This window comes from Castor canadensis, chromosome 6 (assembly GCF_047511655.1).
Source record: "Castor canadensis chromosome 6, mCasCan1.hap1v2, whole genome shotgun sequence".
NCBI lineage: Eukaryota > Metazoa > Chordata > Mammalia > Rodentia > Castoridae > Castor > Castor canadensis.
The window spans coordinates 24737412-24762907 of NC_133391.1; the positions used below are offsets into that span (position 1 = coordinate 24737412).

The 25496-nt window shown below is 35.1% G+C and overlaps 1 protein-coding gene across 1 annotated transcript in view; it reads right to left on the reverse strand.

Moving 5' to 3' along the window:
* The window catches only part of Pik3c2g (phosphatidylinositol-4-phosphate 3-kinase catalytic subunit type 2 gamma), a 271944-nt gene that overhangs the window by 237493 nt on the left and 8955 nt on the right, over positions 1-25496 (reverse strand). The window contains exons 3-6 of the mRNA XM_074075977.1: positions 20912-21043; positions 13030-13144; positions 7574-7704; positions 871-1059 (exon numbers count right to left, since the gene is read on the reverse strand). Of these exons, the coding sequence (XP_073932078.1) occupies positions 871-1059; positions 7574-7704; positions 13030-13144; positions 20912-21043 (567 nt within the window). The remainder of the gene's footprint in view (positions 1-870; positions 1060-7573; positions 7705-13029; positions 13145-20911; positions 21044-25496) is intronic.

Genomic DNA, 25496 nt, shown 5'->3' on the forward strand with positions numbered 1-25496 from the left:
AATTTGTAAATCAACCTAAAGAAGTCATTTTGAAATTATTTTGTGTTACTCCCTCTGCCACCTTCTCCCTTCCTGAAGTCCTTAAGAGCATATTCAGAGTAGGGCTAGATTTCACAATTCTTGCCTGGCTGTAGACACTGAAGGCCTTAGTGGCATCAGTGAGCCAACACCATTGTCAGTCACCAATATCTGTTTTTGGCTTTGACTACAGAAGGGAAACCAATGAAAGGCTGTTTCTGCTGCACCCCTGCCAGTTCCCACACTTGCTCCCATGCTTCTCCCTAACAGGATGATCTGTCCCATGCATTTGTGCCACAGGAAGATCTGGAGAACTTGCAAGAATAGGTTTTCTCCTTTTATTCTCATCATTATTATCATGCTAAACTCCATGAGTTTTGCCAAACATTACACATTTCAATAGTAAAACAAAGTCTTAATTTTTAAGGACTTTCACAGTTTTTCTTTTTTATTAGCATATATTAATTGTGCAAAGGGATTTCATTGTGATATTTCCATATGATATATAATGTGCTTTAATAGCACTTTTGACTTTATTTCAAGAGAGAGAGGAGTAGGGGATATTATTTTTCCCCCATTTAAATTTTGGTTGTTTCTTTCCAAGAGACTAAATTCTTCATTTAAGAAACTATGACCATTAATTAGACTTCACATTTAGTGTGATTACAATTATAGCTTAGACTCATTTGAAATTTATATTCATAGCTTACATTTATCTAAAATTAATATCCATAGCTATTGAAATTGGGAACAAACAGAATAACTATTGAATTAATCATATGTTCCCATATTTTTCCTATTTAAGAAGTCCTCCTTAGCCAGTAATGTCATGTTCGTTATTGAAATTCTTACCTGGAAGTCAAAAGGCCAAGTGCTTCTAACGGATGAGAGAATGTCCACCGTCTCAAAATGGCATGCATTTCACACACAGTGTTTTCATCCCATCCAGGGGCACTGCCCAGGACCAGGGGGAGGGAGCAGTTTTCATTGTTGCAGTAGAAGCGGTAGAACCATAGGTATCTTCTCTTTTCCTCAGAGAGCCTGAAAAAGCAGATTGGAAACCAATTTTTCTGGACTTTACTATAAACAAATATTGCAGTAAATGAACAGTGCAATTGTTTCTTTGAATTTTGTTTTGATTTGTTTTGGAAAACTAATTCTTTATCTTCTTGGAATAGTTTAATACATTATTCATTCAGTTGATTTCCTATCGGTTGCATTCTTTTGCAAAATAAATAAACCTTCAGTTCAGTTAATTCACATTTGTTTTTCCTCCTTATTATCTTGACCATTTTTTATTATAAAATTTTTTATTAGGATTTATTCATTATACAGGGGAGGATTCATAGTGACAAATTCGATTAGGCTTATACTGTACATTAGTTACATTGCCCCCATTGTCTTTTCCTCTCAATCCCCTCCCCACCCCACTTAAAGCAATTGTAAGAGGTTACTTTGTTCTATTTCCTATAGGTATATGAAGTCCATCAACCATTTTTTTCATATGCCATTTTTTTTATTGTTTTATTATTCATATGTGCATACAAGGCTTGGGTCATTTCTCCCCCCTGTCCCCACCCCCTCCCTTACCACCCACTCCGCCCCCTCCCTCTCCTCCCCCACCCTCTCAATACCCAGCAGAAACTATTTTGCCCTTATCTCTAATTTTGTTGTAGAGAGAGTATAAGCAATAATAGGAAGGAACAAGTGTTTTTGCTGGTTGAGATAAGGATAGCTATACAGGGAGTTGACTCACATTGATTTCCTGTGCGTGTGTGTAAACTTCTATGTCATTTTAATAAAGAAATTTTCTGTCACTTTTAGAGTAGACTATGTCTATCTGGATCTCATAGCTTGTTCTATTTACAACAGAGGAAATCAACCATTTACTCTCTTCCTTCCTTTACAAATTAACATAGACCCAAGTGGGCCTGTGAACAAGTGGCATATTTTAAAGATAAGATTCCTTCTTCTCAGAACAAGTCTTACCAGAATTCAGAAAAGTTTTTGCTGTTAACTTCAAAAACAATGATCTCCATTCATCCAGGGATTCTAGGCTTTACATTTTCAGAGTTCACTGGAAGTTTGGAGTAAAAGTGTCAATGATGTCGGTTGCCTAAATATTCCAGTATTGCCCCTGGATAGATGCCTGGAACAGAGATCTCCATCCAGGACAAGGGCCACTAATTTTCTGACAGTTCATCTTGTGTTGATCAGAGTCCAGCAGAAGCATCCAGACACAGGTCACATGACCACGCCAGGCCGTGACTCCTGACTCCCTCAAATGACGCTCTGCAGACTCACTTAAATCTGCCCCCGCTCTCAAGAAGAGCAGTGAGATTTATTACATGATATGAAATGCTAGTGTTTTCCTACAATTTCTTTCTTTCTTCATTTTCTTTTCTCTCTCTCTCTCTCTCTCTCTTTTCGGGGGTGGTACTGGGGATTGAATTTAGAATTTCACACTTGCTAGGGAGGTGTTCTACCACCTGAGTCATGGCCCCATGACTCAATTTTCAGATAGGGTCTTGTGCTTTTTGCTTGGCTGGTCTTGGACTGTGATCCTTCTTCTTATGCCTTCTGCATAACTGGGATTACAGGCATGATCCACTATACGTAGCCCTCCCTACAATTTCTTTTGAAGTGATCATCATCTGTAAAATGAAAATACTGGAAAATAGATGACTTTTAAGGTATTTTCTGTGCTTCGTCACTGCCTTTTCCAGTGAAAGCCCTTCAGAAAAGAAGTCAATAATAAAAGTACTAAAATACATAATCTTTGGATTAAATTCCTCTTCCTCTAATGTTGAACAATGACTTTTTTTCTTTTTATGTCTTTTTACTGAGTCATAATTTACATAAAAAGAAATTCAGAGAATCAGTTCAATACATTTTGACAAATGCAGATACAAATAACATCTATAACACCTGTCAAGACTAAAAAAAATTTCCATATCACCAGAGGTAAGCACTGCAATGATTTCTTTCACTCTAGGCTAATTTTACCTCTTTTGGAACTCCAAAGTAGAAGAGAGTGCAAACTCTTTCATTTATAGCTCCTTCTACTCAGTATAATACCTCTGAAATTACCCACATTGTTGAGTGTGTCATCTGTACATTCCCTTTAATTAATGGGCATCACTCTTGAATGAATACACTGCAGTTTGTTTATCTGTTCTCCTATTTGAAGGGGCATTTGGTTGTTTCCTTTGCAGGGGTACTGTGAATAAAAGAGTTATGAACATTTATGTGAAAGTGTTTTTACAGATGCCTTTTAAAAAAAAAATTCTCCTAGGATAAACCTAGGAAGGGAATGGCATGAATGCCTTTGGAAGACAGTGTGATACTGATTTCCAAAGTGGATGTAAAAATTTACAAACTTTACCTGTAGGGTGATATAGTTTCACTTTACACTACATTCTGGCCAACCCTTGTCTCTTTTTAGTATTGGATTGACTACTCTAATTGACACATAGTAACGCTAATTTCCACTTACCAAGGTCTAGGCAATTTTTCTTGTGTTATTTACTGTATCTTTTTCTTTGAACTGCCACTTGTTTTTTGGACCACATTTTTACTGGATTATTTGGATCTGTTTGAATGATTTCTTTATATACTCTAGGCAGGAAAATTTTATCATATCGATATCTTTCTCAGAATGTCCTGTCTATTCATTTCCTTATTAGTGTCTTTTGATAGTTTTAAACATTAATGATCCCAATTTATAATTTTTAAATAGTTATTGCTTTCTCACTCTCTGTCTAGTTGGAATCTTATTTTATTTACTTATTTTTTGGCAGTACTGGGGTGTGAACTCAGGGCCTTGTACATCCAGGCAAGCACTCTACCATGTAAGCTACACTTTCAATTATTTTTCAGAGATGGTCTCATGCTTTTTGTTCAGGGCTGGCCACAGACCACAGTCCTTCCATCTATGCCTACCTCCTCATAAGTGAGATCACAGGTATGTACTACCATGGCTGGGTTATTCTTTGAGAGAGAATAACTTTTTCTCCAAAGTTGGTGTCAAAGTCACAATCCTCCTGCCTCCATGTCCTGAGTACCTGGGATTGCAGGTGTGAAACTCGACACCTGGTCCAGTATAAGTAGTTTCTATTGTCCTGCTTCCAAGCTCACTGTTGTCTTTTGTCTGCATTATGCAATCTATGCAATCCATCCAGAATTTTTTAAAATATTTTTTCATTTTTTAAAGTTTCATTTGTTTACTAAGATTCTTCATTTTCACATGTATATATCAATTTAAAATTCAGAAATATCATTATAATGCCTGTGTTGAAATTATTGTCTGCTAATTTATGTATTTATTTATTTTTGGCAGTACTGGGGTTTGAACTCAGGGTCTTACACTTGCTAGGTAGGCACTCTGACCACTTGAGCCACTCTGCTAGCTTGTCTGCCAATTTCAAACTTTTGGGGTCTATTAGATTGACTACTATCCCTACAGTAGGGATACTGTATATACTGTTATATTTTCCTGATGCTTCCCAATTATTTGTCAGTTATTGATTACATTCTAGACAATTTTCAAGATATTTTCCATTTGGAATGCTATATTGTTGAGAGGATTCTGCTGTTTTTGGGGTGTTGGATGATTCACCTTTTTTAAGTAGAAGGTTTGATTACTAGCCAATCAGTCTACTCCTTTTGAGACTCGCTTTTATGACTTACTAGGTTGGGCCTAGCAGTTCTTAATTTAGGGACAGAGTCAACTTACTTCTAATATGCATCTTTCTGGTTTCTTTATGGATTGTCTGATATGTTTTGTGAGTTTTCTCCATTCTTGTTGGTTGAAATCTCTCTGTCTCCCAGTATTGCACAACTTCTCAACTCTACATTCATTTCTCATCTCTTCATAGGCTTTGTACAAAATCTACCTGCTCACAGGTAGCTTGGTACTCAAGTAAACATTTAAGGGGATTTAGTACAGATGTCTTATCTTCTTTCTGTCTGTATTATGCTCTGAAGATTTCAGTTACCTGAGTATCATTGAACTCTGGTCACTGCTTTTTTTTTCTTTTAATTTCAGCAAGACTATGTAGTCATTGTTGATTTTGTACCTCAAGGCTTACCTCAATTCCTGTCTGTTCAACTTCTGAAAACAGCTGCTTACTGTGTTTTGTTTGTGTTGTAGTTCTAAGACAGAGGGGTTAGTCTGGTTCCACCTTTTTTGCTGTCATGGAAGCACTGATTTCTTTCTAAAAAATGCTTTTCTACGTGCCTTCCCCACATTTGGAACCACTGTTTTTGGTTGACAGTAAGAGATTTTTTTAAGTTTTTACGAATATCACAGGCACATTTTCAATGAATTTTACTGAATCTGAATTTCCTGACTCTAATTGCATTTGATTAATTTGAAGAAATAATTTGTTCACTAAGCAAATGATAAAAATGTGAAATGACTTAAGTCACCAAACTAAATGATATTTGGAAACTTGAGTTAATCTAATGTAAGTTTTACCACATGGAAGCCTGTTCTCCATCTGTTTCCACAGTCCAGAATGAAACTATGCTGTACTGAACATGAGTAATTATATTTAAGTGAGTGAAACAGAAGAAAATGTTGCTTATTTTATATATACTATTAACATAAATAGAAACTGAAGTATAAAACAAGTAGAATTTACTTGGGGTTAATTTAAAAACACAAACTTCTGATTTTTAAAGATAATAAATTGGATTATAATTTGTTGGCTTTGAACTTTTGTTTGAAGATATTTAAATTTTCAAAGCTTTGCACCTTTTTCATGTTTAAAAATTCATTCCAATGTAACAATGATAAAATAAAAAATTTATTTCATTACAAATGTATTAGTCTCATGTGTGACACACTTGTTAAATGCAAATTTTATATGTTGAGTAAGAAATAGAAAAAAGACACTTCATTTAGTCAGATGTCAGTGATCTAATATTTGTGTCAGGAGGACTATGAGACTCTTTTACCATCTTCAGTCATGAAGGTAACTGCTTGTACCAGACACTAAGCAAGGACATTTTAGTCCTTCTTATACATTTTATTTTACTCATATTGTTTATCAAAACAGTGTATAGCATTGAAAATAAGGAAATAACTAAAATACATAACTTCCTCATTTTCCTAGTTCTTGCAAACTAATGAGGAGATGAGAAATTAAATACATGGATGAATAGGAAGATATAGCAGGCATTAGGAGTGATGACATAATACAGGAAAGAGAGAAAGGTTTCATTGGAGAGCATGGTCAAAGAAGACCTGTTTGAGAGATGACATTTAAGTGAAAACATAAAAGGTAGCGCAATTAAATCATGTGATGAACTTGGGAAAGAGTATTTCAGGCAAAGAAAACACTAAACAAAGATCTTGAGGTGGGATAAGGACTGGCATATTTGATGTATGTGACTGGCTTGAAGTGAATGAGAGATATAATAGTTTAAGTTGAAATTGAGAGTAAATTAGTAACAAGATTGATGAAACCAAATCACAATTGTATTAACATTCAAATTTAGACTATATGAGTTTGATTCCTTCTCTAGAAAGTAACTCTAACATCTGCTCAATTGATCAACTCAAAACCTGGGATTCTCCATGGAGAACCTTGGTTCTTCAGTTTTTCAACTGACTTCTACCCTAATTCCAACTAATCATCAAATCATGTCTTTTCAACTATCAAAACACATATCCGAAATCTGACTGCTTCTACCAGTGGTCCACTGCTATCACCGTAGGTTTAGCTGCCCTGACCTCTTGCTAAAATATTACATTAATCTTCTTGCTTCTACTCTTATTTTGTCTTCGACCATTCTTAAACTTATGGACAAAGGGATTATTCAAAATATATCCTTCATATCACATAATTCCTGTGCTCAAAACCTTTAAATGTTTTCTCATTCTTGCAATAAAATGCCTTATCATGTTATGATGTATCTTATCATAGTATGGTCACAGTACCTGTGTTTCTAAGTTGTATGTCTTTGGCATGTCACTAGTGAGCACAATCAGCTGTGACTTATACATTACCAAACAATAAGCACAAATATCACTAATTATTTCATAGTTCCTCCACTTTGCTTTTTTTTAGGAAATTACTGGCAAAATTTAAGTACTTGCTAATTTAGGGCTAATAAAAGATGATTTATTTCTGCTCTTTCAAATCTTCCATGATAATTAAAGTTTACTTTTTCCGTTTTACTGAAACAAGTTCCTAACTACTTGAAGGATGGTTGAGCAACGGTTTACTGCTGTTATGTGCTGATACATATCTGATAACTCTATGCATTGTTATTTTGAACTAAATGATTTTCATTCTTCATACTGTTTCTTAGTCTAAAGTTAAAGTTGTTAAATAGCATAAGGGAAAAAACAAACCTTTAAAAGTATACAAAATTACTTATGTAGTTCCTGAACTACTAACAGGTCAACTAACAGATATGACTTTAGGTAATGAGAGAAGTTATGTGCGGAGGAAGTTTCACTCTTGGAAGACATGAGTATTTCCAGTATGACTGAGAACAACAGGAACGGCAGGCAGAAGTCATTTACAAGACCTGGGTCACTCACAGCAAGGGAGACTGCTTCTGTGAAAGTCTGGCAATGTGTTTTAAACATTCTTTAGCTGGCTCTTCAAGACTAATTCTATTCTCTTCAGAGTTGGATTTCACATACTCCCACCCAGTATCTGGAAAATCAATCTGAAAGAGAAAATGATTCATCATATGTTGAAAGTTTCTCCAAATGCATTACCTGAGTAATTTTTGTTTTAGATCTATAGAAACTAAAGAGTGATCTAAATTGTTTTCTGTTCTACTTATTACTTTAAAATATTTTTGAAAAAATCAGTAGAGCTCAAGCTTAGCATTCAAACATACATGATATTTGTCTAATTTTTGTATATGCTGTATTGATTAGTGATCTGTAATGTCTGTGGGAAAATAATAATAATAATATATGATCTTTTCATAAAGCTAAAAATGTTACATTTTTGTTTAATGGTGAGATGATACCTTTCTACACTTCAGTGTAAAAATGCCTTTCTTTTTATGAAATGAAGAAATTTGGAGATGCTAATCATACTTTTTCATGCATTCACTTGGGAAATGAGTTACTCTATGCTGTTCTCAAGTCTAAAATTCTGTGGACTTTTTTTAGACATGATGTTGAGCTATTCTCTTAATGACCTGCTTTGCAAGTACATTATGTAATTGAATAGAGTATTTATGTTTTGGCTCTGAAGTTCAGATTTACAGCTCTGATTTGCAAGAGAAGGGATGGCCCAAGGCCATGCTGTAAAGCTTGGTTTTTATTCTCTAGATAGTGATTGAAGAATGTAAGTAGGAAAGTGCAGACTCGGATTTTAGTTCTTAGAGGGATCACATTGTGAATATTAGGTTTTAGATTAAAGAATGATAAAACTAAGGAAGTCAACTGAACTGTCACATAGGAGGGAGTAGGTGAACTAGGGAAGAAAAAGCCAGGAACTGAGATGATAAATTTGAAAGAACATAGGAGGCTAGGTGTCAGGGTATAATATACACTAAACAGGATAAGAGACAAAAAAGGAAGGAGGCAAGAGGAACAGGTACTTTATATGGGACAAGAGCAAACATAAAGAATCCATGGGGTAAAGCATAATTTTGAAGAGGACAATGGGACCAGTTTGGTACATGTTTTGTTTGAAGCCGCCACTACCAGATCCAGGTGGGAGTTTCAGAAAGCATACAGCTATATTTCTCTACAGCTTGTGGGGTGAAGCAATCTGAACTGGAGATAAGTCTTAAAAGTGCATAGATAGATATCGTGAAGAAAGCCTTAGAAAGGCATGAGACCCAGCAATTCCACAGCTCAGTATGTACCCAAGAGACATGAAAAGATGTGTCCACACTGAAACATGAACATAAGTGTTCATGGCAGCACTGTTCTTAATAAGCAAAGGGTAAGAGGAGAGGATAAAGGGGTGAGTATGCTCTATGTACTTCATATGCATGTATGATAATAATATAATAAAACTCATTAAACTTGTTTAAAATGATTGGGAGGGGGATAAGAAAAAGTAATAGAGAGGATGAATTTGATTACATCATATGCATATTTGGAAATGTCATGGTGAAACTCCTTACTATATTTAAGTATTTATCACAATGAAACCCCTTTGTAAAATTAATGAATGCTAATAAAAAAAGAAAACTTAACCAAAGGGTAGAAACAATCCAAAGGCACATCTACTGATGATTCTATAAATATCACACAGTATGTCCGTATGATGTAATATATTATTCAACAATAAAGAGGAATGATCACATGCCACAATCTGATGAAAACATTTTTCTACATTAAAGGAGGCAGTTACATCTTAGAAGTGACCTGCATAGATACCATGGGGAGAGTTTTAGAAATGAATGAGTCCCAGCAATTCCACTACCAAGTATGTATCCAAGAGACATAAAACTCGTACTTATTCCTGAGACCCATGCTCATTCATTAACCAATTCAGTTTACCACTCAGAGATGAACATAATCAGGGCTAGCAGAAAGAGTGACTGGAAAGGAGACAGGGAAAGGACAGCCAGAGAGAAGTGTGAGGAGAAACACACAGGGCAGGAGCACCAACGCCACAGCTGGGAGATATGAGATGGTGCCGTAAAGAGCAGCGAAGGCTCATATGTCCAGGACTGCAAATCACTACTACATTTGACACCTAGGAAATAATGAGTTACCTGACATTAAGTGTAGTGAAAATAAGTCTAAATATGCTGAATTTAAACACAATGGAAGGCATGAATTAGCTATAAGATAGACAAAGATCAACACTACGACATATGAAAGAACTCTGCTTTGAGTTCTTAAAAATGTGAGAGTGTTGTTGTACTGGATTGCATTCAAATAGAAGTAGGAAGTTGAGAGAGACCTGAGTAAGAGATTCAAGAACAACCAGCTTATCTGCTCTATTTCTGCACTCTCATCTCCTTCACAATCTTCACTGCTCTGGTCAGTACATCAATCATAGAACCCAGCAACAATCACTAACTTTAAGGAATCATGTTCTGTGACATATTGCTGTGGCAATAACCATTCATTTAATAAAGGCAATCAGAAAACTACAGACCTGACAGAAGTCAAAAAGGCATAGTGTAATTCTGTCAAGGTACAGAAGTGAGGATAGAAGCTTAAGTGACTTGTTCAAGATCATTCAGTTTTCTGTTAAAGAGTTAAGACTAGAATCCAAATTCCTAACTATCGCTCAGCCTGATGTCTCTCCCTGATACCCATGCTCATTCCTTAACCAAAGCATTGGTGCAGAACTTGCTTCTAATTTCCTCAACTATCTCAAAATCTTTAGGTTGAAGGATTCTGCTCTAAATTAAGCTAACTAAATTCAGCCAGATTGATGGCTGGTTACTAAATGTTTTGATTTCACTACCTCAATGCTTATTATTTTGTATTCATCAATTTTAAAATAGGTAGAGATTTTCCTTGTGTATCTATACCACTTGAAGTTATTTTGCAGTAATTGGATGATTTAACTTTTGCACACTGCTGAATGGTTATTATAGCTTACATTCCTTACTTTTTGTTCTGGAAGGTGAATTTTATTATGGGTCTAGGTTTCAATTTGGAAATGTGTGTTACTGTTGAATACTTGATATTTTCCTTCAGATTCTACTTATGAGAATGTATGTTACTAAAGGAACTATTCTTCTCATCTGAAAAACCAATGAGAGTCTCATCTGGTAGGCTCCCTTACTTCTCTTGCCTACATCATTGACCTTTACAAGGACATCTAAAACCATGAATTTATGACCACAAATCTCTGGCAATGGCTAGACATGAAGACTTGGATTTGTTATGCTGAGGTAGTTTGGATCTGGTAAGAAGGAGCCTGATAAAAGATTATTGTATTCTTTTAAAGAAAGGTAGGTATGTATACTTGGATATCCTCTGTCCTGAATAAACTGTAAAATATCCCAAGGTAAATTCATCATATTACTCTGTTGAAGACTGTCTAGTCTTTCTCTGTCTTCTTTCTTGAAGCTAAAGATATTGCTGTTGACTCTGGAACCATCTTTCTGTTTATTTATTTACTTTATAAAATTGTTTTCTATTTTAAAAAACTGCTGAGACATACTAGTTAATTATTCTTTTCTTAGTTTTGGTTCTATGATTTTTTAAATTTAGATAACTAAGACTTTTTTAACAAGTGCTCATGAGTGGTCTTCTTATTTTCTAGAACATTTTCTACAATATTTCCAAAAAGTACTTTCTATGACTCATTGCCCAGATAATCATGACCAGGTATGGTACATAATCTAGTCTTTACCTCTGTTCCTCATATAACTTCTTCTTTATCTGGGCTAACTTGTTTTGAAACAAACACTCCCTTGTGAATCTTTGTGTTTTTACTATGCAGCACTTTATGACTGGATCATCCTCCCCTCTCATACTACTCAGGATTTACTCACTCTATCCATTTCCTCTAGGAGTTAGTCATTGGAGTCATTGGCACTAGGAAGTTAGTCACTGGAGTTCCTCTATTTTCTTCTCTTTCCCTCAGGAATAGTCATTGCTTTTCTCACTATATTAGTACCCCTACAATGGCTACATTTGTCACAGTACCTCAGGATGAGTCGTGATAGTCTGTCTCTCCTGTTAGTTTTGGATTTCATGAATCACCTGGCTTGGTATTTCACATTTACTTATTGTTGTTAGTGTGCTAGATCACAATGCTTTGTGCACAGTAGTTATAACGATGTGAATTCAATGTGATTGACCTGAAACACTAGTGTTTTTCCATTCTTCTTCCTTGGTAGAATATATTTCTCAGGTTTATGATGGATCTCTATTTTTGATAGAAATATTTCTGCTTATTATGTTACATCAGGGCATCTACTAATCATTTATCATATTTTGAGTCTCTATGATGAACAAGATCTAAAATGATTAACATCTTTCATTTCATCATGTCAATGATCAGAAGTGGATTTTGGGTGCTGTGCAGGAGAGCATTCCTCTGTCATAGTATTAATTTGTTCTTTTTCTTTTCAGTATCTTTCTGTGCATCCTTCTAAATTCTGTCCCCACATTCCTCATCCCAAACCTGTGAATTTAAGTGTCTAGAATTCTATGAGTTTCTTCTTGAGCAGTGATGATCAGTGGAGGGCAGTTTTGTCCCCTGAGGACATTTGACAATGTTTGGAGACATTTTTTGATTGTCAGAACAGGAGAGGTACTATTGGCTTCTAGTCGATAGAAGACAGGAATGCCACTAATGTCCTATAATGCATAGAAACAAGACAGAAAGAGTTGTTCAGTCCAAAATTGTGCTGAGGTAGAGATATCTGTCTAGAGTGTGCTTTCCAGATAGGAACCATTTCTCCTGTAGAAATGGAAAGTCGATAATCCCTGTATTTCTATGTACAATAGTATCATTGCTTTAGGTATCTAATCAATTTGAAGGACTACAATCAGGAAGAAATGAGGACCTGTCCACAGAAAGAGCCAAAGCCTAGAGTCATGGACCATCTTTTGTTCATGATCACAGAGACTAGAGAGGCTTTAAGAAAAAAGTATATTAAATGGTTGCTGTTTGCCATTTCTCCCCCAGTACTCATTGAACTGCTGAACTGCTGTTCATTTAAGATATGTATAGTAGAAGAGATTTTAAAGAATCATGACACAACACAGAGGCAGGTGTAAGGTACCAAGTTAATAGTATCTACTAATGACTGTTTTTAGACAATAGAAAGCAAAATGAATGAACATAATGAGTATATTAACAGCAACACTCCTTCATGATCTCATGGAGAAATGGCTTGAGATTGCTATTATAGAAGCTGGCAGAAAAGTGCTTTGAGAGTACTGCATATGAAATAAAAGAAGTTCCACAAATCCCAGCAGGCTGGAGGAAAAGACGACTATTAAAATGTGTGATCCCAGAAAAAATTATTTCTGCAATTGACCACCGAGCTCCTTATCAACCAATAATTTCTGTGTGTACTTTAATCTCATAACTTGGCACTTACCTGAAGGGTCAGTGGAGATGGTTGGCTTCTATCCCCCACACCTGGAGCTATCATCTCTATGGCGGGCCCACTTTCTAGTGCCATGCTAAATAGCAGAGACCCTAGAATGGATCTTCTGCAAAAAACAACACACACAGATAGGAGTCATAAGAAGCTATTGGCACCTGTAAATGTTTTCTTTCAGAATGTAGCTATAACTGGAGATTTTGGTGGCTTCATCTAGCTAGAAGAGAAAGATAATATTCCACAAGCCCAGATGCTGACTGACAGATCATTTCTAAATTACCAGAGACATGGCTATTTTCATAGTACCTACATTTATTTCCCATGTGAGAAAAATTATTTCCACAACGGTTTCTAGCACTTTTACTTGTAGATACCAACAATGATGATTACAAGGTGTGATTAAGAATCTCAGATTTATGTGCTTGGACATATGGGTTCCTTAAGTCACTGAGGATTTTAACTCTTCAGAGCATTTTTTTTTGCTCCATGGAGTAACTAAATTCCCTGGGCATTTAAAAACATGGTTTCTAAATTTATGGAAGGAGAAGATTTAAATTAGCACAGCATATGATCTGTCTAATTAAAACAGTTGTGGGACTTCACAGAGGAAATGTTCCTTTGTGCATAAATAGAAAAATTATTCATCTTCTGAATATTTAAAAATTGGTAGTAAATTACCATAGTAAATGACAGTGCATACAGGGACTATTTAAACAATGAAGAATTCATGGAGAGTTTTAGCAGCTCCAATAACAACCCAATCCACAGATCTTTATATGGATTTATATGGATTTTATGGATTTGTGTACCTGGCCTGTGTACACAAATCAGAATATTGACATCACCTTCCAATGATGACCAAGCATAGTGATTTGTTTTAATATATGAAATTGAAATGCAAAACTGAAAGTTTTAACAGAATTATATTTATGCTTATAAAGAACTTTAAAGTATTTTTAAAATAACAACATGGAATTCCATCTTGCCATTTTACAGATACCATGCAAAACGTGAGGAAAAATTCCATGAAATAAAGCTCTCTTTAAATCTTTTTAAAGCTTTCCAAGTTCTGCCTTCTTCAATACTTCCCTATCTTAAGTTATTGTCAAATATATCTGCCCAAGAGAATATAATTTGAAATATTATTGGGTAGATGATTTTATATGAACCACGAATATTCTTCTAGAAGGATGTATTTTGTTCCATACTTATCTGAAGAATATTTTTTGGAGGGTGTGTACAAAAATACTAGGGGACCAGTGTTAGTAAGGTACAAGTTTGTTTAAATTATTAATGTAATTTTCCCCATTGTCTTTCAGAGTATATAGAGTGCACAACCTATACCCCAAGTGGCCTGAAACATACATTTGCCTGGGAAAAGTTTTAGATTTGTGTCAGAAAGAATGTAAGGAAGCCAGGCATGGTGGCTCGCACCTACAATCTCACTTACTTGGGAGGAGTAGAGAGGAGGATCACAATTTGAGACCAAGACAGTTAGTAAGATCCTACATCAGAGAATAAGCTGAGTGTGGTGGCACACACCTAACCTAAAACTCTAGTTACCTAGAATTCTAGTTACCAGGAAGCATAGGTAGGGGGATCACAGTCTGAGGTCTGCCCAGGCAAAAAGAGTGAGACCCTATCTGAAAAATAACTAAAGCCCAAAGGTATGGAGGCATGGCTCAAATGGTAGAGTATCTACCTAGCAAGGATGAAGTCCTGAATTAAAAAAAAAGCAGCCCTTAGCTTCAAAAGTGTCTTCGATTTGGATAGAAGAAGGCCACCCTGTCATTAGGTTATTATCAAGTGCTCTGTCTTATCACTCAAGATATGCCAGAGAGTGAGTGTCCTTCAAAGGGGAACTGGTCTAACTTTATATTAACAAGCTTTGCTGATTTCATAAGAGAGGGACTTAGAGCTTTATTCCAGAGTATTTGTGAGAAAGTAGAACCGTGAGAGATTTTTACTTAACAGGAATAGATGTGTCTAAACTGGCAGGGCACCATTTATTACTTTATTAGCACTAACAATGCCTTATGTGTTAAAGCCTATGTGATACAAAAGTGCTTTCTCATGCTGTATCTCATTTTAAGTTTGGATTTTCAGGTATTGCTATCTGAGAAGCAGAACTGGGATTTGGAGTAGTTCAGTGGTTCCCAGCTCAGTGCTCAGTCTTCTTGGGGAAACAACCCATCTTTGTAACAGTTTAATTTCCAAGGTGGTCTCATGTATTCATTGTATGTCAAGAAAGTATTTTCCTTTCTGCCTTTATTCCTTCGGTTTCTTTCTTACTTTCAGCACTGGTCAGATAATTGAATTGGAAAGATTCTTTCTGTTCTAGCATTTTCTAATGATTAATCAGAAAAACTGCTGTCTGTACTAACATGTAAGCACCTTGGACAGTGTTCCTATTCACCATCTATCATTTGATATTCTAGTCTCTGTCTTCAAACTCTGAGCTGAGTTTCAGTCATGCAAGATGAAAAGGCCCTTGAGATCTGCTGTACAAGAATGACAGTAGTTTGCAATACTGTACTGAACATTTAAAATTTGTTAAGAGGACAGGATAGCTATCATGGCATGAACAACAATAAAAAAGAAGTTACCAGGTCAAAAGATCTTTTTAATTCTTTCTTTTCTTTTGAAATTCTTATGAAGAGAATCAGGGTATAAGAAAGCTATCTGAGTGACTAAGAATTTTTCTCCAAAAGAGAGCACATACTTCGAAGAACACAATTAGAATTACTGCACTAACTAATATTTTGTCATAGCTGGTAAGCTTTTACTACTGATTAGTTGGAGGGTTGGAGTTCATGAGGGACCTTGTTACAAATTAGTTGTAGTTCTACTTCGCAACTAAGTTTGGAATGCATTATAATTGTGATCATCCTATAATTTCTGTGCCTTGGCCATACTTCCTACTGAAAATCTGAGTGACCTAGGCTGGTTCCTATAGAGGAAGAATCTAATAGTAAGTGTCTACCTTTCTGTCCTTGAACAGAATCTGTATCAAGTCACCATGGCCTTAACCCTGTAGCATGTGGGACAGGATGAAGCAGGAGCACTTGGTGAAGTGTGTATATGGGGGACTTATCAGGAAATAGGGCACAAGGAGAATGACTTCCTAGCTCTCCTGTGGAAGCTGATAGAATATGTGCCTTAAGTCATTCAAGGAGGGAGGAAACAAATGTTTGACACCATTTTTGAGGTGTTCTTTATGCTTACATTAGATATCTATTGTCTGATAATAGACTGTAGTTGAACATCTTTTTTAGAAAATAGTTTCTATAGACTTTTGCAAATAAAAACATGAAGAAAAGATTAGTGGAATAAGATGTGAAAAGAAAACATGTAACAGTGTTGGTGGTCTCAGAAGACGAAAATGTGAACTAATATTAACACCAGTCAGGTGGGGATCATCAGGGCATTTAGAAAATTACTGCTGTGAAAAGATTTATTAAGTAAGTTAAAATTAAACACATAAGCAAAGACATTGTAAAGGCAGGGTAAAAGGAAGGTTTCATTTATTGGAACAAATACCAAACTTTGTGTCAGGACATCTGGAGCATGTTTCCATTTGCTAGTCTAAATTGGCTAAATATCTTGGAGTTGCTTGGACAAAACTGATGGTTTTCCTATAACTTTGGGGTTTCTGGAGGTTGAAGGTTTATTTAAGAAGGGTAGTTGGTAAATGCTAATTAGGTTAGACTATAAGACTGCAGATTCTCTTCATACAACACAAACATGGACTCTTCAATCTTACACTGTGAGGTTTTTAAGCATGATGTCACTAGAAAAAAAGGACTACACTACTAAACATAGCATCTCAAGATACTTGTTCTGAAATATTCCTAAGGGTCTTTAAAATTTAAATATAATATAAATCCTTGACTAGAAAGCTTAACACAAAACTTGTGGCATCAAACAAAACAGAAGGGCAGGTTTTCCCCTTTGGCATCTTGCTTCCTCAAGCAATAAAACAAGATATTTGAATAAAAATAATTTTTAGCTAGAGTATTCTGTATATCGCCACCTTGATCAAACAATAGAATATTCTGGGAAAGTTATAAACTAAATCTAAAGGCCAAGTATTTCCAAAGATTCTAATTCAATTTGTGGGTAGTTTTGCTTGAGCATCAATATTTTCAGAGCTCTCAGGATAAGAATCTTCTGCAGAATTTCAAGAGGCCTAAATGAGACTTTAGTCCTCAAACAACTCAATTCCTTTAAAAACTGTCTGGATTGCTAACCCCTACCTCATTCTAGCTAATCATTCAGCTTTATGTTTGAAATTTAATAATGAAAAATATTGTCCTTCAATTCCTTGTTATCCTGCCTTCTGGTCCAAGACAAACCCTCAGAACTGAGTCCAAATACCTCATTTACAGATGAAGAACTCTGATAAGTGATCAAGCTACTTAAAAATAGGACAAGACTCAGAATGCTGATCTGACTTTAAAACTGTGGCAAGAAGAATCTTTGGAAATACTTGGGCTTTAGATTTATTTTATGACTTTCCCAGAATATTCTATTGTTCAATCAAGGTGGAGAATCTCTGTGTTGAAGCATTTTAGCACAATTCAGAAATGCTAAGTAGCCACCCACACTATTTGTTGTGAACATCAATGTCAATGGAAAATGAGGTAATGGAAATTGTTGAGCTGAGGCAAAGGCTTTCTTGGTGCAGTGTAGACACACTGTGAATGTAGATGAAGGGAAGGTCTTATTTGCAAAAGAGACTATATACAATTTCCTTGGACAAATGTTTCCTTTGTACTTGAAAATTTTTTATTTATAGAACTGAAGATGAGTTTGCATGCTTGGAAATGTAGAAATTTAATCTTATTTTTAGACATTGATGAACCCATCATTGATGGACCTGAGTTTTCTCACCATTGACTGTGGGTTCCTTGGAAACCCACTTCTGGAAAACACAAAAACACAGGAATCCTTTAGGAAGCATATTTTCAGGTTATATTTTTTTAAATGGCAATGCAAGGGCTCATTACAATTCCACACAGCTGGCGATAGACAATTCAAATTATAATAAAAGATTCAATAGCAAATGTTTCTGGGCAGGGGTCATTATATGACTAGAAACAAAATTAAGACATCAGTTTTCTGTGATCTGGAGATATCGGTATCAAATAAATTGGATCAGAATCTCACTAACTTTGAGCAATGAGCGGTGTAAGAATTATTACTTCTCCCCAAACCCTATACATGATGAATTTCTGATCTTTAAAAAAAACTGGAGTTCTTTAAATTATTTAGCTTAGAAGAGAGACAGATTGTCTGATTTTCATAAGATACAGTCTGTTGTAACTATATTTACAAATGCTTATTGAAGTACTCTTTGAAGTAAGTTGTATTTTCTATGTCTCATCCCCAGTTTTGACACTTTCTCCAATGAAGTTGTCCCTAGGATCCATCTCACAGATGGCTTCTTTGACCACTGCCTATAAACAACTGTACCAATGATAAGTGATGGCCAACAACATCGAGGCAGTGTTTGCTTGACCATCATAACATCTAAAATCAGATTTGACAATTAGCTTTAAAGACATAAATATCCCAAACTTTTATGTATTTCATACTTATTTATTGTTATGTTCAAAGAACTATGTGAGATAATAAAAAAGACTGAATAGATTTTCAGTGAATAGCTAGAAATAGTTTACAAAAACTAGAGCTTACAGATGCTGCAGTTGAAAGTTTAAAGAAATTCATGTGTGAGAAGGAAGGGTACCTATATAGCTGCTCCTGGTGAGAAAGTAATGAAAGTTCTTAGCACACAAATCGGATATTTTTTGAAATGTCTGCTAACAGCAATAGATATTTCTTTTAGGGCTGAACAGTGTTGTGTAGACTCCTGAAATATTTCATTCTGAGCCACCTATAGGGATTGATTTTTTTTCCAGTTCAATTTAGTAAATAAACCTCCATTGATTGCCTATTTATATGAGGCTTATGTTGGAATAAACATTACAGAGATAAATACATTCCCTGTCCTCATGTTATACACATACAGAACTGGGCCACACCAAGAAAACAAATAATAGATAGAGCATCACACACACACACACACACACACACACACACACACACACACCACAAACACACCAGAGCCCAGATCAGAATTAATCCAACAAATTTTTTCAGGATTTATCATGACTTCTATGATAATTATCTACATTGATTTAAGTATGAGAACTAAAAACTGATGAAGATTTTTCTTTACATTTTATATTACCAGATATTTTAAAACAGCAAAGAAAGAAACGCTCTTTGCAACAATAGTAACATAACAATGAAGCTTCTAATTTTTAAGGTCCAGAATTTTACCATTTGATTCTAAAGCAGGTCTTGTTGTGTGAAAAATATATAAGATGACTGTTTGAAAATTTTTTGTTAATAGTATAGACATTCATTTATTGATTTTATGAAATACTCTAAATATTAACAATTCTCAAGACTTGAGATAACTATTTATCTCAAGATAAATAGTTAATTTCACATTGCCTGTTAGTTGTAAGAGAATATATGAACTCACAATTACCTTACTTTTCTGAAAAAACCTCACTTTAAAGTTAACAAATATTTCTTGGCAACAAGAAGCTAACTTTATTTTAGTCAGAATTTTTAAAAAATTTTTATTTTATTCATATGTGCATACAGTGTTTGGGTCATTTCTTCCCCTTCTCCCCGCACTCTCCCTTACCAGCCACCCGCTCCCTCTCTTACCCCCCTTACTCCTTGCTACCAGGCAGAAACTATTCTGCCCTTATCTCTAATTTTGTTGAAGGGAGAGTATAAGCAATAATAGGAATGAACAAGGGTTTTTGCTAGTTGAGATAAGAATAGCCATACAGGGAGTTGACTCACATCAATTTCCTCTACATGTGTGTTACCTTCTAGGTTAATTCTTCTCAAACTAACCTTTTCTCTGGTTCCTGATCCCCTTCTCCTATTGGCCTCAGTTGCTTTAAAGTACCTGCTTTCATTTCTCTGTGCTGAGGGCAACAAATGCTATCTAGTTTTTTGGGTGTCTTACCTATCCTCATACCTTCCTTGTGTGCTCTCTCTTTATTATGTGATCAAAGTCCAATCCCCTTGTTGTGTTTGTCCTGGATCTAATGTCTGCATATGAGGAAGAACATATGATTTTTGGTCTTTTGGGCCAGGCTAACCTCACTCAAAATGATGTTCTCTGATTCCACCCATTTACCTGCGAATGATAACATTTCATTCTTCTTCATGGTTGCATAAAATTCCATTGTGTATAAATACCACATTTTCTTAATCCATTTGTCAGTAGTGGGGCATCTTGGCTGTTTCCATAACTTGGCTATTGTGAATAGTGCCGCAATAAACATTGGTGTGCAGGTGCCTCTGGAGTAACCTGTGTCACATTGTTTTGGGTATATCCCCAAGAGTAGTATTGCTGGATCATATGGTAGATCAATGTTTAGATTTTTAAGTAGCCTCCAAATTTTTTTCCAGAGTGGTTGTACTTTAGTCAGAATTTTATGGATTACATTTTTTCCAAGTGACAATATTAATTCAAGTCATTTTGAATTTCTAATTCTGGAGAAACGGGCTGGTTGAAGAAGAAGCAGTAGAGATTGACAATGCCAATACCTCTTCATTGTGAGTGACCTCACTGACAGGTTGAGTGCAACACCTGCCTCTAAAGCCATTTCTACAGCTTTGCTTTTCAGTTCTACTTCCAATAGTCATGGTTTACATTGACCCACTCAATTTTAGAATAAAATGTCTTCTTGATTTTCTCATTATGCCACACACTGAAGAATATTTAGTTCTAAGAAGGCTTCATCAAAATGGGAGATTTATTGATCACAAATGAAATACTTACTCTTTTGGAAATAATGGAAGACAGGTCCAGGCCAATATGTGTGCATTTCTAGTTTCACAGTCAATCCCAAACAATTTTACCATGAGCATGGATTCCCTTGGAAGTGATTTTATTTCAAGAGGAAAAGTAATCCTGAAAAATCAAAGAACAAAGTAAGTTATCTATCCAATTATAATATTTTCATAACTATCTTCTTGTAATGGTTTGGGAAAAATTATTTAACTATTTGAATTGAGGTATCCTCTTGAATTTTTTGTTTAACTTTATAAAAATGGTAATATAAAAGACATATGCAGAAAAATGAGGCTTTTTACTCAACAATGAGAAATATAATCCTAAAAATTTTGACATGTAAGTTAATTTTTAAAAATTATAATGATTTGAGTGTTTACCCCAAATTCTTGTAAGCACATCAGAAAGAATGACAGAATTTGTCTTAAGGATCTGGAGAAAGAGGGAAATATCTAGAAATGGGTCTTAAAGAGTAAGTGGGCTGGCTATAATTATATGGACATTTGGAAAAGAATAGTTTAAGAAGAGAAAAATGTACAGACAAAGGGAATGTGTGCATTAAACAATTAGACATATAAGAAATGTTGAGTGGCTCACTGTGGATAGTAGAAAAGATGGGACCAGGTTGAAAGGAGAAATTGCGGAGGGTACAAGTAGATGGATCAGTAGATGTTAAGATTCTTATGAACTCTTCAAGTCTAGCAAAGAAATCTGAGCTTTTCACTATGTGAAAGAAATGGCTAATTTGTATAAAGGGTTGTTTATAAGTTAAATTTGGACTGTCCTGGGAAATGATGAGATCTGGGAATTTGAGGGATAATCACTGAAATACAATGCATATACATTTACTGGATATGCTAAGGCTAAGGTGCTCAGGTCTCAGATCCTGGATGGATTGTAGATACTGGTACAAAAGTGTGGCTAAAGACCTAGAAAATTACACTGGATGAAACCTGATAGTGTTAGAATTATTAACAGTGAGGAAAAACTTGAGTTTGGATGTTGAAGCCATCTTATATATAGGGAGTGTCTAGAAGTTTGTAAGTGAAATGTAATGATGTTCATGATTGGGATGGTATATGGGGTGAGAAGAAACTTTTGACAGGAAGTGAAGATTGTGATCCCAGATCTACCTAGTGAGCAGACCCTTTGTTTTTTCCTTCTGAAATCATTTTGGTTGTGTAAAATGATTACTTTTAGTTTTAGTGTTTTTTTTAATGAGAGTTTCAAGAGATGCTGGGTGTTTAGGGAGAATTATTTATGAGATAAGGAGCTAGAAGAAATATTTTTCAGGATGCTGAGATAGGAGAATATGTTTACTAGGAGATAAAAATATTATGGAAAAATAGGAAAATTGGAATAAACACTGGCCAATAGTGGAAGTGTCAGAGTGTTGGAGGAGCTAAACCATCAAGGAATGGGAAGAAGGAAGAGGAAAGTAACTAGAAGACAACTGAATCAATTGTATTGGATGGAACCTGATGTGTTAGGTATGAGTCTGAACATAATCCACTGTACTTGTAAACCCTAACTGGACTTTGATGTCCAATTCATTGGTTAGCTGGTGATTATTAGAGGACAGATGATGATCAAAGCCTGTTGTTCAATTGGAAGGTGTTGACTGAGATTTGCTCTGCTGAGGGCTCAGGTAATATGGAGCATGTTCTCGCACTAGTAGTTGACTTTCTAATCTGGGTACCAGGAAGCAGCCCTTACTCAGGTTTCAAATGAAATATTAGTGACCCACTTCTTTCAGTTACTAAGCAGCATCCAGCCTTGGCAATAAAGGAAAGTTAATTCAGCCCAGTGACCCTAACTGATTTTGAGATAGTATACATCCTTCTGTACAATATGGGATTCTCGGAGATGAAGGTCCATGTTTGGGTGATAATAGAGCCGTTAACAAGAGGAAAAACAAGAGAGTTATTTTATAGGTAAAATGTATAATTGATACTTTACTGGCAGCATAGTAGAATTGGACAATGAGGAATTAAAGGTGAATTATAGCTTCTATATTATGATATAGCAGAAAAATTTACTGATAGGCAGCAGAGACCAAAGAAGAAGTTAGGGAAGAAATAATGTGTACAACTAAAGGCATGATATCATTGAGGCAATAGTTGTGAGATGTTAATATATAAGCTACACGTGGAAAGAATGAGTCTGAGTTCTGGATTTGGATGCATACATGCTTAAAAATTGGCCCTACTGACTAAATAAGTGCCTCATCTTATTTATTTAGACTTTCTAAGCCTTATTTTTCCCTATAAAACATTTTACATAACACAATAGGGGACAAATGGTAAACTGTATGTCATCAATATATTCATTTATTCGATTAGTTGTGCAACAATTTATCTTAGTCAATTGTGCATTTAAGGCTCATATTTCTAAAAATATATTCCCTTGTAGACAGACAAAATGCCATTCTAGCTAAAAGTAAGATAGGGAACTAAAGAACAGACTATAGTGAAGGAAATCTTCTATTTTTAAAGATGGAAAAATTGAGATTTATTGAAGTAATAAGATGCTTCATATTTAGGTGTCTAAAACTAAAATTCTTTTCTTTCATTCTCATAATATTCATTCAAGATAAAGTGGACATATTTCTTAGCTTAAAAGAAGCTGTGCAATGTGACACAAAATGATGATATTATAAAGACTGGTAATTTCTTGAAAATTCTTTCTTTTACTTATAATTGACTTTCTATTAGGTTTTCATATTTCTTTGCTGGTATGGAAACTGTAATTTCAATTTATTTCTTATATGATCTAGAATGTTCTTTTGTTTCCATGATGCCTGACTTCTTCATGTATAACTTCACTTGTTAGTGAGCTTTTCATATTGAGAATGACAAAAATTAGACAAACTGCAGTTGGTAGTTACTGCAGTCTCTAGTTTTTCCTTCCTATTAATCAAAATAAATCCTTCTGAGGAAAGAAGATATGCTTTCTAAATAACTATTTGCTCATCTTTTGCATATGTATGGATTTTAAAAGCCAGAATAGACTCACGTTCACTGGAAAATCATTTTTTAGACTTCTACCTGGCTACCTAAAAAGTCAAAGGAATGAATCATTTAGACAGAAAAGGAAGAGGAACACTTAATGAGATGATTTGGTAAATGGACTCAAATTGCTTCTTTTTATCCAAGGAACAGGTACAGACCTAATTTTAACCACATGCTTGCTTTAGTATACTATTTAACAATGAGTAATCACTAAAACCTTTCTTCTAAAAAAAATAAAAAGAATACAAATAGGTAAAGAAACTGTCAAAATATCCCTATTTGCAGATATATGATTCTATACCTTAAAGACCCAAAAAATTCTACCCAAAAACTCTTAGACACCATAAACAGGTACAGCAAGGTGGCAGGATACAAAATCAACTTACAAAAATCACTAGCTTTTCTATACACCAACAATTAACAAACTGAGAAGGAATACATGGAAATAATTCCATTTACAATAGCCTCAAAAAAATCAAATACCTAGGAGTAAACTTAACAAAGGATGTGAATGACCTCTACAAGGAGAAATACAAACCCCTGAAGAAAGAGACCAATGAAAACTACAAAAGGTAGAAAGATCTCCCATGCTTATGGATTGGTAGAATCAACATAGGAAAAATGGCTATCCTACCAAAAGCAATCTACATGTTTAATGCAATACCCATCAAAATCCCAATGACTTTCATCACAGAGATTGAAAAATCTACTCTAAAGTTCATTTGGAAACACAAGAAACTGTGAATAGCCAAGGCAATACTCAGCAAAAAGAGCAATGCTGGCAGTATCACAATACCTGACTTCAAACTACATTACAAAGCAATAGCAATAAAAACAGCAAGGTACTAGCACAAAAACAGACATGAAGACCAGTGGAGCAGAATAGAGGACCTGGATATGAATCTACACAACTATACCCACCTCATTTTTGACAAAGGGGCCAAAAATATACAATGGAGAAAAGACAGCCTCTTCAACAAATGTTGTTGGGAAAAGTGGTTACCCATCAGTAAGAAACTGAAACTAGATCCATGTCTATCACCCTGTATTAGTTTCAACTTAAAGAGAATCAAGGACCTTAATATCAGACCCAAAACTCTGAAGTTAGTACAGGAAAGAACAGGAAACACTCTGGAACTAATAGGTATGGGCAAGGACTTTCTCAATAGAACCCCAGCAGCCCAGCAACTAAGAGAAAGAATGGACAAATGGGACTTCATAAAATTAAAAAGCTTCTGGACAAAAAATAAATGGTCTCTAAATTAAAGAGACCACAAAAAGAGTGGGAGAAAATATTTGCTAGCTACATATCAGACAAAGGACTAATAACTAGAATATACAGGGAACTTAAGAAACTAAACTCTCCCAAAATCAATGAACTTATTAAGAAATGGGCGACTGAACTAAACAGAACTTTCTCAAAAGAAGAAATTCCAATGGCCAAAAAAATGCATGAAAAAATGCTCACCATCTCTAGCCATAAAGGAAATGCAAATCAAAACAACACTAAGATTCCACCTCACCCCTGTTAGAACAGCCAGCATCAAAAACACCAGCAACAT